A 12,904-nucleotide genomic window follows, 5' to 3' on the forward strand; every position below is an offset into this window, starting at 1 on the left:
AAAGTTGATGAAAACTGCCAAATTTCGTATTTTTAGTGGCTTTTAATTTTGAAGTTATTGCCTTTCAAAAATGCAAAAATCCCAAAATTTGATATTTTGAAATCTTTAAACTGCTGTTCGTGCTCAAATTGATGTCATGAGCTTTCATTTGAAATGCAACAGTACAAAATTTTATAATTTTTCAAAAAACTCGAAGAAAAGTTGTTCTGAAAATCATAATTTTTTTTAAAAAAATGTGCGTTTTGAAGACATCAATTGACTATTTGTGTGCAAAATTTCATAATGGGATGGCAAAATATCCCTATGGAAATTAATTTTTTTGTATTGTATTGTTTGCAAAATTTGTTGACTTCCATGTTAAAACCATATGTATAAGCTATTTTATTATTTTTCGACTACAAATAACATGAAAATTTATAATATTTAACCCTTTTAATAATAATGTATTTGTACATGTTTTATAAATAAATTCTCATGTTATACAACAATGTTAATACATAAATGCATGATATTAATAAAATTTCAGGTTTAACCTGGTGAATTCTGGCATTTTAAACATTGTTACTCTGCTCCTATTACATCAAACCTGAAGAGACCACAATGAATCACCCAAGAACACCAAAATTATCAGCAACATCATATACATAAACTAATTTATTGTTTCAAATGTAAGAATATGTCTACTGTAGAGAGAGGCATTACCTCCCGTGTAGCCTAATGGTTAGTGCCTTTAGTGTAAATGGTTGATTTCTAACAGGAGCACCAATATTTCAGTGTTGGCCCAGCATCACGAGAATAATTGAGAATTTAATTGAAAACAATAGTAGCCGATTCTGGTCTTCAGAGACACAAAAGGACAAAAGAGCAGTGATGGGACATTGCATGGCGCATTGACCTCACATCATGCAATGAGCAGTCGCTTGGCAGGCATTGGTTGTCATAAAGTTTAGATTAGCACATATACTTACTTACTTACCTATGGTCAAATCAATGTAAAAGCTCAAAAATCATGAAAATAAAACAAGAGAACACTTGACATTTCACTGAAACTGCATCCCCAATGTCAGGGTAAAAGGAAGAGAAAATATGCAGTAAAATCATTGAAAAGGTCTTTCATTTTTCGGGGTTATTTTTTATCTTGATGCAATTGCCACAGGCTCCACAACCTCATTAGCCTGCCGGAATACAGTTTCCAGGGTGTACTACATGTTTGAGTGCCTACCGAAAAAGTAGCCCCTTACACCATTGTTTACATGTTTAACTGATGCTGTTGCATTTATATGCACAGATATAATAACTTCAAGGTGGTAATTTCTTATTACAGCCTATTCTAATTCATCCACATTGTTAAAACATTAGAAATAAAATAAAATGTTAGAAATATTATTTTCACATAATATCAAATGGATTTTTATTTTTTTACGAACATACAAATACATGGCACACTAAATATCATAATGCAACTATCACTTTCTTACACAACACTTCATAGTGCTCATAATCAGTTGAATTTCTGTTATAAGGCATTCATAAAACATTTTAAGAAAATAATTTATATGAATATGTTTGCACTTTGACAAACAAACGTTTTTACAAAAGGAATTTTACATTAACAGTGGAAGGTAAGCACAAACCTTCAGATACATGGGACTAAAATAAAACCTATCAGAAAAGATTTTTAATATACACCACAAACTAACGTGGAATTACTGTGTGCTATTTCACAACCTGTGAAAATCATCTTACTGTAAACTGACTTCCTGTAACTGTTGCAACTACACTCCGCGGCAAAAAAGAATCGCCCCCTAGTTATAAAATCTAATATTTTCTTCCAAGCAGTATGTTTTTTAAAAAAAAATTTAAAAAAATTGACAATTGTACATACTGTACGTAATTTTAACATTTTCTGATAATTTTACTTACTCTAATAATGAAGGTAATAATGAAGAAATCAACAAAGAAAGCTGTTAGTTGATTAAATTGTTAAGCTTTATGGCCTTTATTGCCTTCTGCTATTGTTTAGTTACCTTCAAAATATCAACTTTCTTTCTATTGTTCCAAATATGTTTCCAGCAGTTTGGGGGCATCCATCTTTACTTATTCTAAAACAATAAAAAACATCCATTGTTGACACCTTTTAACAATGGATTTTCACACTTTATCCAAATTTATTCTCCTTCAACTTTCTGCATTGTTTGAAGTATGTTGAAACCAGTTTGGGAGCATCCATCTTTACTTGTTCTCCAACAATAAATCTTGCTCCTCCATTGTTGGCAACTTATAACAATGGATTTTCACACTTTATCCAAATTTATTGAACTTCCTAATCTCAACTTTCTGCAGTTTCAGCCACGTTTACAGCAGTTTGGGGGCATCCATCTTTACTTATTCTGCAACAATGAGGTTTGGTTAACCATTGTTGGCACCTTTAACAGTGGATTTTCACACATTATTCATATGTTAACAATGGATTTTCAACATGTAAGATGGATGCTCCCAAACTGGTTTCAACATACTTCAAACAACGCAGAAAGTTGAAATTTGGAAGGAGAATAAGTTTGGATAAAGTGTGAAAATCCGTTCTTAAAAGGTGTCAACAATTCATTGTTTTAGGATATGTAAAGATGGATGTCCCCAAACTGTAGTAAACATACTTGAAACAATAGAAAGAAAGTTGATATTTTGAAAGAAACTAAATTGACATAAAGGATGAAAATGTTTATTGAAACTGTTCTAATGGTGCAAGAAAATATTTATACTTTATTACTAGGGGGTGATTCTTTTTTGCTGCGGAGTGTAATTCCCTTAAATCTATTCAAGAGTTAAAAATTTTTAAGAAAATAATTTTCCAAAAAGTTTTTGAACTAAAATTTAAGATCAAACATAAAACAATCTTAATGTATAAAAATAAAATTTTGTTTAAATTTCCAAAGTGAATGGAAGAAAGAAAAATTGAAGGTGGAAAAAAAGCTATTTATTTTTTAGACACTGCACAAGGTAGATAAAAATAAAATGTTATTATAGATGTCATGTCATTTGTCTACTCCACATAGACAGAACACCTATTAAATTGTCGAAAATGTTTTGTTTTACAGTGCATTCTGGGCAGTCAAAGTTACAACATATATTCACACAAGGCCAGAGCATGGTGCTGACTACATCTTCACTATGGATGAGATCAAGGATGTCTAAAACCCTACTTCCATATTTCATATGTATCTTCATTGCCCACTGCACTCTTCAGGAGAAGAGTTGATTCTAATGGAAGGATTTTCAACAAGCATTACACATAAACATTTTCCTCAAGTATCACATGTAAATTTTTTAATTACTGTGTGTGTTTTTTCATGTCTTGTGATATAATATTTAGAGGTAAATGGCTTTCCACAAGTACTGCAAATAAATGGCGGAACTGCAGAATGTGTTCTTTCATGGATTACAAGAGAACGTTTATAAACAAAAGACTTTTTGCAAAGCTTACAATGAAAAGAACGAGCACCTGCGTGCGTTCTTTCATGGCTTAACAACTGAGATTTTTTAAAAGAGGATTTTCCACAAACATTACAATTAAAACAGGTAACTCCTAAATGTTTGTTTATGTGGTACACAAGGTATTTCTTCTGACGAAAAGACTTACCGCAAATATCACAAGAAAATCGGTCCATTCCTGCATGAGCTCTCTCGTGATTCATAAGGTCACATGCACGGTAATATGACTTCCCACAAGTATTGCAAATAAATGGCTGAACTGCAGAATGTGTTCTTTCATGGAATACAAGAGAACTTTTATAAACAAAAGACTTTTTGCAATGCTTACAATGAAATGGACGAGCGCCTGTGTGCTTTCTTTCATGCCGTAACAACTGAGATTTATTAAAAAAGGATTTTCCACAAACATTACAATTAACATAGGTAACTCCTAGATGTTTGTATATGTGGTAAGAGAGACCTGTTTTATGAGGGAAAGAATTACCGCAAATATCACAAAAAAATGGATCAATTCCTGTATGAGCTCTCTCATGACTCCTAAGGTCACATTCACGGTAATATGACTTTCCACAAGTATTACAAATAAATTGCCGAACTCCAGAATGTGTCGTTTCATGAAGAACAAGAGATCTTTTATAACTGAAAGACTTATTGCAAAACTTACAACAAAATGGACTGTTATCTGTGTGTACTATTTCATGCGTTGTTAAATCACTTTTTTTACCAAAGGATTTTCCACAAGTATTACAATCAAACCGTGAAAATTGAATATGTGTATTCATGTGGTACAAGAGAGAATACTTTCTAGGATAAGATTTGGCACAAATTTCACACGAATATGACTCAATTCTTTTATGAGCACTCTCGTGACATGAAAGTTCACATTTACTGGAAAATGACATTCCACAAGTGCTGCAACAAAATGACATTGCTCCTGAATCTTTTTGTTCATGAGCTAAGAGATTATTTTTATTATCAAAAGATTTTCCACAAAGACTACAATAAAATTGGAGAAGATGTAATCTTGCATGTTTCCTAAGGCTATCCTTGTGTAAAAACGATTTTTCACAAACACTACAACTGTAACAGTGGACATCTGTATGTATTTTTTCATGATTTAAAAGATTATATTTACGAGAATAAGATTTACCACAAATTTTACAAGTAAATGGGCGAATTCCTTCATGCATTCTTTCGTGTCCTTCGGCTTCATGTTTGTAAACGAAAAACTTTCCACAAATATTACATGGAAATAATCGAACTCCCATGTACTTTATCTCAGATGGAAAAGCCTCATTTGTTTTTTCCAGACCACTTTGATCTCTGTTGATTCTATCGGAAACTCTGTGAAGAAAAGAAAAAGTGTAAACTACTGCCGAAATGATATCTTTATATCAAAACAATTATCAGTTTTTTTTCTGTTTTTCACTCTGAATATTGATACTTTGTTGGCTTTTCTTTACTGCAATACAAATATAGAAATCTTCATAGATGTGAACAAGCCAACAATCTCTGTTGCACAGAACATGATGCTACTAACCTCATACACAGATGTGAATGTCAGAATACAAAAGTTTTTGGCTATTAAGACCAAGAAACACATTGGATAGCAACACTTAGTAGATGGTGAGATCAGTCTATTAATGTACGAGAGGAAGTAATTAAAAAACAGGAATTTTATTCTAAAATGCATGGAGATTTATGACCATGTATTTGGACTTGAAATGGTTCTTAGCAATGCACCATAAAAGTGTCCTGATGATCGAGCAGTATGGGCCTGCACAGTTACACTGTTTACTTTCACTGTATTAGAGTAATGAAGTGTTATTAATTTTTTGTGGTCGGAGGGAGGGATGTGAAACTTTCTGAAATCTACGGCAGAATGAAGGTTCAGTATGGAGACAACTATGTAAGTCAGGGGAGTGAATGGGTGGAAAGATTTAGACAAATGACGAAATGTCATGATGAACACAAGAGCAAATGAGGCAGTGGAACAGCAGATCGACCAGCAAATGTGTTAATTTAATACACTCCCCCAAAGTTAAGCAATTGTCTCATAAATCTCCATGAAGTTTAGAATAAAATTCCTGTTACTTAATGACTTACCCTTGTAAATTTACAATTGAAATATAACAGTATTACGAAGTTATTACAAGCAGAGATGATCAATGTTTGCTATTCTCTTGTGTTCGTGTATGATGTTTTACTTGGTTCTGCATTTTTAGTAGATGCATTCAAGATGTAAAGTCTCCACTCTCGTCCTAATTTCGGACATAGTTTAATTTTTATATCACATTCTTTGTATTCTACAGAGTAGTTATATAATGGGTGTACCTCCCCTTTATTTTGACACTACGATGATTATAGTTGAATGCTTAATATAGACACATAACCTGACCTGATAGTTTAAGAGTCTGGAACATTGATATGGAGACAGTCATTTTCATAGGACAGCTGAATTCTGTGTCATGACACACTTCACGTTGCCTCCAAGAAGTGGTTCATCAATGACAGTCAGAATTAACCGACATTGCACAACACAAGAGTTATCAGCAACTGGGGACAGGCACGTAACTATAGAATATATAATTCGGGGGTTTTGAATGAAGTCTCATAATGACGATAATAATAATTAATTAATTAAATATGTACATTAATTGATATTGTATTTTTATTACAGGAGTAGGTAAAAAGATGGTGTAAGAATAGATATAACAACACGTATTGATTATCTAGCTTACATAATAGTTTGTATTGCCGAAATTAAGGAAATTAATGTAAAATACATAATGAATTGAATATTTATTCAATAACAAAAAAAAATGTTAGATCGAGTTGACGAAAAGTAAAGTTCATGATTAATATTTTATGCATATTATAAGTAGTAAAACGTGCATAAAACTTCTTTGCTACTGTCATTCAAAGTTATGATCCAAATATAATCCTTGCCTTCGAATATCTTTCACGGGGGAGGGGGGGGGGGGTAAATACGTCCTTGGCAGTGGTGGAAGATGCCTTTGTGCACGTGACCCAGGATTATCTCCGCAAAACACCCCCAGAACATGATGCAGAATTTGGCTGTGCTACGAAAATGACGGTCTCTATACCGAGATACTGGACTCCTAAACCATCAAGCATTCGAAACAACCACTTTGTGACTACTCTGTACATCCCAGGATCCTTTAGGTACAAAAAATCAATCCCAATTTCTCTCCAGTGAATGAATGTACAAAGAGAAAATACACTGCATTTTTTCCCCCCCTAAACAAGAGGTATCAAATGACATGATTTGAGGTAATAACCTAAATGATTTGTTGATGCTAGGCCTTTGGTTAATGTCCTAGGGTTAAAACTTGACAACAGATGTAAGTCTTCCCTATAAGCACCTAAATGTCAACTTAATTTCCATGTAGTACACCCTGGTAAACAGCTTTTCTGCAAACCCAAGAGGCTCTGGCATCTGGACTTACAGCCCACATAATCAGTGGTGAAGCGTCATAGAAGCCCGGAGGCCGGGCCTACCCTAATATAATTGGCTATTAAGGATTATTCTATTACTTATCATTTCATTAAACGATGCCTTAATACAAGAAAACTGAAATTCTAGGCCTAACAATAATTTCCACAAATTTCCATCCCTGCCAGAGACTAGAACGTCGCACGTTGAGCCACTTCTCCGAGAGCCTCAGCTGGTCCCATAACATTCTATGTGATTCATGCGGGAAAGCATAATTTCAGACGCACGTTCACCCGAAATGAACACAGTGAGTCCGGCCTCATGCAATGATGCCAACCCTAGTATAATTGTGCTAAACATAGTACAATTTGAACTTCATTGGCACCTAGCACCCTGTGTTTGGAATAATGGTCAAATATAGCATCATCTATAAACATGCATCCCTGGGAGAATTCAGAGGAATATATTTTGAAAAAATAAATTTAAATAAAATAACAAATCTTATTTGTTTCAATCAAAAGGTAGCATGCTGATCCAGCTACAGTCCACAGTCTTCTTTTCATCTTTTTTTCCTTTCCTTACCTAGCTCACGAGGAACATTTTATTGAAGGAAATTGCTACAAAGTTGGGGTCACAGATAAAACAAGCCACCGCCTTATGTAGTCGTCGAATTTTCAAGCGTTATATTGAACCAATTATATTGGTTAAACCATTGTAACTAATTTAATGGAGGAAATTACCAATATTGTTTAACTAATCAACAACGAATGTTCACATCACAACAGCCCCCAAAATAGATGCATAAAATGAACTTAAGACCTAAGTCATCCGAGCACAATTTCCTTTCCTTCCTGCACAATTAATCAGCACACTTTTCCTGATTGGGAGGTTGGGAACGCTGGACACACGGTACAAACTGGGCTTCACATCTGTTTCTTGTCTGAGGGGGGAAAGGAGGGTGAGGGTAGAATTGCGAAGACAACTTGTTCCGAGGGCGAAAAAATGTTTCTATCCCAGTGTTCTGCATTTTTGTTAGTTTCTCGATTTACTCCTGTTGCGTTGTTGTTGTTTTTTCTTATATTTTATCTTGTTTTTTCTTTTCGCTCATTTTTTTTACTTTGCTTTTTGTGCCACTTTGGCTAATTTGCGAAGATGGGGAAGAGTGTTGATATGATGAAATTGACCAGAAATACCCATGCGCAGGCTGAGATTCGAATCCAGGACCCCTGGCATTGTAGCGCGATGTGCTAACCACTCCGCCATGGGGGTCAGATTTCATTGTTGTGAGCGTGAAGTGTGCAAGGGGAATAATAACTTTTATTACTCTGGAATGCTACAAAAACAAGCATAAAAGCCTATTACCGGGCATAGGAAGAAAGAAGAAGCATCATAACATTTAGGACTGCCAGTTGAATGACATCTAAAGCATCAATTTACAATGAAATGAAGAAATACGATTTACGAGTTAGCACACATCAAGCGTTACTATTCAGGTATGTTGATAGATGCAAGAATATGTTGTTACATTTTCAAAAATAACTTTAAAGGTTATATTTTTTATATTTTAAAAAAGTCGCACCCATAACAAAACGAACTCACACGCCTGTGCCTACCCCTCCAGCGACACCACACTTTGCCACTGCACATAATCCTCTGCAGTGTTGTGGGTTGTCCTGTGTTTTGTCCTTACATGTGCTCTTTACAGCCTCAGCTTTTAACCTAGGAAAGAGATTCTTAATCCTCAGAGAGACTTGGTGATCATATTTATGGTAAGGGGCTTTAATGATGTGTTGGGTGAAAATAGCCTTAATGATGGCACACCTACAATTTTCACCTTAATCACTCAAAAGATGTAAGAGAAGTGAAATTGCTTGGACAGAACTAGATGAGATGTACCCAGTCATGTATGTCAGAAGTACAAATTTTCTGAACTTTGCAATTTCATTTACACTGTTTCGGATAAAGGTGCCGATTGTTTAATGATTTTTTCAAAGTCTCCTAGGACAAAGACTAATGGACCATATTAGTGTGACATCATGAGTGCAAACAAATCTACCACGTGTTTTTTTCCTATGCCGAGCCATTGAAATTTCCATCGGAACGGTTAGCTTTAGAATTGTGACAGCAGTTATGAATAGGGTGACCAGACACATACACTCAAAAAAGAGGACAGAGCATGGCAAAAAAGGAGGACAAAGTCATAAAAAAAGAGGATACTGCAAAAAATTGCAACACATTTGCTATTACTCATAATTAGGGAGACAAATTTATGGTAAATAAAAACTGAGGAGAGCGGTAAATAAAATGTTAAGATCAGAGGTATATACCAGCGGTGGAAAAAAAAATTGGCACACACTTTTTCATCATGAGAGGAAACAACATACAAAAGAGCTATAAATTGATAAACTACTTAATTTTTATATACTGTATAGATTTCAACTGTAATTGCCAGAAGCGGCGATTGGGTGGGGCGAGGATAGTTTACTTTTCTTGCTAGACAAGGCTTAGTATTTAGAGGCGATAGTGCAGGGGCAAAGAAAGTGGGGTTTTTGCGTGTTTTCTACTTAATTGGATGACATTTCACGATTATTTCATGAAAAAGCGTTCATTTCGTGGAAAAGCACACATTTCGCATTACTTCGCGAATAAAACTCATGCATATTTCATCATTGGGGATGTAGTTACGTGCAGAATGTTCAAAATTGCATCTTTTTTTCACATTTCGCGCATCGCGAAAATTCAATGTCCCTACTCATAATTTAAGTAATATAGAAAAATCTTACCAACATTTTGCTCACAGATACTTTTCAGGTGATCTCTTTCAATAACCATCTCTTACCTTTAAGCAACGAAAGCAATCTCTTAATCAGTTATTTAACAAATGACAAAGAATATGTAACAATTAAGATTTGCTTTAACTTATTTCAAAAAAACCGAATTAAAATTTTAGGTAGTTTAGATTGGGTAGAGAAATATGATTTTAACGCCACAAACATTTATAGCATTCTTTCAACAGCAGGGAAAAGTGACAGCCACTTTACACTTTGCCTCATATTCATTTCTGGATATTTTCTTGCAAGATTATTGTTGAATTTACACTTTCGCTTCGTTATTTCATGAATGTAAATATTACTAAATAATCAAAATTTTTCACTATGCGTTTCTGTATCGCCTATGTATAACTCGAAAAGGAACTGACCAACCTTCGTGGTGGAGTGGTTAGTACACTGTGCCAAACGCCAGTGGTCCCGGATTCAAATCCCAGCCTGGACATGGGTTCTTTGCGAGTGTCCCTTCATCATATCATCGCTCACACATCCTCGCGATTAGCCAAAAGTGGCAGAAAAGCAAAGTAAAATAAACCTTAGAAGGGCCGTCTCAATTGGAACATTATTTTTTTTTTTTTGTTTCAATGGTGCAAAATGTTTTTTAATGATTGGTTCAAATTCGCAAAGTCGTTAGCACAAGCTCTTTTTGTGAGAATTAATTAACTGACGATTCCTAGCAAATGTGAATTTTGATCAAGAGAAAATTAATAGTTTGTTAATCGTTAGCACACTTTTATGTATAAACTGAAGTGCTAATACAGTATGTGCATTGTAAGAAGAAAATTGAAATAAGTTCACATTCATTGCCTATTTTAATGTCTTGTTTTAATTTTAGGGTGCCTTTTTAGTACCTTTTTAATTGCCTATTTTCATCATTTTGGTGCCTATTTCCAAGATTTTTAGTGCCTATAAATCCGCACCCTACTAATGACTCAGTTGAGAAAGTGATCATGTTCAGCTCCCAGATGCTAGGTGAGCATTGCTCGAATACTTAACGCACCCAAGTGATATGCCTTAAATGATGATCATTATGTGAGGAAGCATTCTCTATGCAGCACATTTGCTATGGTATTTCCAAAAAAGGAGGACATTTACAGATTTCTAAAAACTCTGCCCGGACACCGGACAGACACCTAAAAAGGAGGACATGTCCAGATAAAAGAGGACGTCTGGTCACCCTAGTTATGAAGCAAAATTATGATGCATATCCTACATCAATGTAAAGATGAGATTTCAGAGAATATGTCTATATATAACACATACCTTACAGATGAGAACATAAAGAATAAATGGAGTAGGAAATCGAGTAAAGCGAAAGCTCCTAACGACGTTCAATCCGGAATCCCAGTCAATGGGCACCGCCGCTTCAGTCACGTGAGGCTGCTGGTTTCCCATCATCCATAGTTGCAGCATGACCGACTTGAGATCGGGTGAGCTTTGGGCCTGCTTCGGTTCTGCTTGTAACTGGAATGTCTAGATTTTGTATAAAAATGCACGATTTTCTTACTCCAGTTATTCTCTATCTTATTCTTTGTAACATATGTGTTATATATAGACATATTCTCCGAAATCTCATCTTTACATTGATGTATGCTACACTTCGCAATTTTGTTTTATAACTGCTTCACAATAATTAAAGCTAACCCTTGCGATGGAAATTTCAATGACTCGGGGTAAGAAAAAAAAACACGTTTCCACTTTGTTTAGACTCAACATGTGCTCCGTCGTCTGCTGTAACGTCACCACTAATACGGTGACGCAGAAGTGTAGCAATTATTGTTGCACTAAATTTGAAACTTCCTAGAGTAATAAAGTCCACTTTTGGCAAGTACTTACTTCCTCTAGCTTTCACCACATTATGTGGCTTCCTCAGAATAGTTAAAGTTTAAAACATGGGAAGGTAAGGTAGGAGTGACATAGTACTGCATTGTCTTTTACTCTTTTAACCTTTTTTAACCTAACTTAACTTTCCCTGTTGGAAATTGGCAATGAATCGTTTATTTAATTTCCACACAGTGTTGACCACAAGGCAGTTATATTCCTTCAAAGTCATTTTTGGGTGCAGTGCTTTCACTCTGGTCAGGGCACATCAGAAATGTACACGAACTTACTGTGCGAGGTGAACAAACCTTTGAAAGGACAAATCTTGAGAAATGAGTTGTTTCTCCTGGTTGCTCTAGCCACTCAAAATCTTTGGTATCAGCGAGGAAAATTCAACTGATACTTACCAATACCACGGGTATTGACTGATACTGTTTATTAAAATAAAATTGAAAGAATAGATTTTTCTAGATTTTATATCTGGTAATGATAATTTCCTGGAATAACGGAATTTGTCAATAGTATGTATCCACTAGCCCTCTGGTTGGTAGATCCTGCTAGTCTTTTGACAGAATAATAGTAGAACATGTTTTACCTCTTAATATGGGCTCACTTTGGAACAAAGTTACATCATGCAAAGATTTTCTGCAAGTAATACCTACGAACTGATTAAGTTATACATGGGTCAAAGGTAATGCCCTTCATTTCAGACGTATCACAAAACTAAATTCTGTGGAATAACAAGGCATGCCATGCAGCTTTACAATGGGTGATGTGTGTTCTCTGTCTTTCTAGACCAGTGGTTTCCAACTTCAAAAGGTCCGAGGGCCAAAATTATATCCAGCAGTTGATTGGCAGGCCGCATTTTTTTTTTTTGGGGGGGGGATTAAAAATTACAAAAATTTTAAGTACTGAACTGAAAATGTAGTACTTTCGCATGACCTAAATTTCTAAAATGAGGCAATAAAAACAATGGAATCACAAATTAAAATTGTATAATTAGAATTTATTACACAAAAACCCAATACTTATGGATGAATTGAAAGAAATAAAAAATGCACCATGCAAATAAGAATCCTTCATAGTAAGTGTTCAATGTGAAAATTGAGGCCGATCTGCTTCTTTTATTAAAGTTGGAATGTCCACTTCAATTTCTGTATTTGAAAGTCTCAGAAGGTGAAGCAGTCAAGAATCAACCAATCGACTTCTGTAGCGGTTCTTGATGAACTTCATTGAAGGAAAAACCCTTTCACACGTGTATGTGCTGCCGAACATCCATGTCATTCTTTGTCCAAAACTACGAAGGTTT

The 12,904-nt window shown here is 34.9% G+C and overlaps 1 protein-coding gene across 5 annotated transcripts in view; it reads right to left on the reverse strand.

Moving 5' to 3' along the window:
• Positions 1 to 431: 431 nt before the first annotated feature.
• The window catches only part of LOC145978889 (uncharacterized), a 63,908-nt gene continuing 51,435 nt past the window's right edge, over positions 432 to 12,904 (reverse strand). For all 5 annotated transcript variants that reach the window (XM_083111816.1, XM_083111818.1, XM_083111819.1 and 2 more), the window contains one exon: positions 432 to 4,833. In XM_083111816.1, the coding sequence (XP_082967942.1) occupies positions 3,303 to 4,833 (1,531 nt within the window). In that variant the 3' untranslated portion in view covers positions 432 to 3,302. The remainder of the gene's footprint in view (positions 4,834 to 12,904) is intronic.

This window comes from Lepisma saccharinum, chromosome 25, assembly GCF_977018435.1.
Source record: "Lepisma saccharinum chromosome 25, izLepSacc3.1, whole genome shotgun sequence".
Taxonomy (NCBI): domain Eukaryota; kingdom Metazoa; phylum Arthropoda; class Insecta; order Zygentoma; family Lepismatidae; genus Lepisma; species Lepisma saccharinum.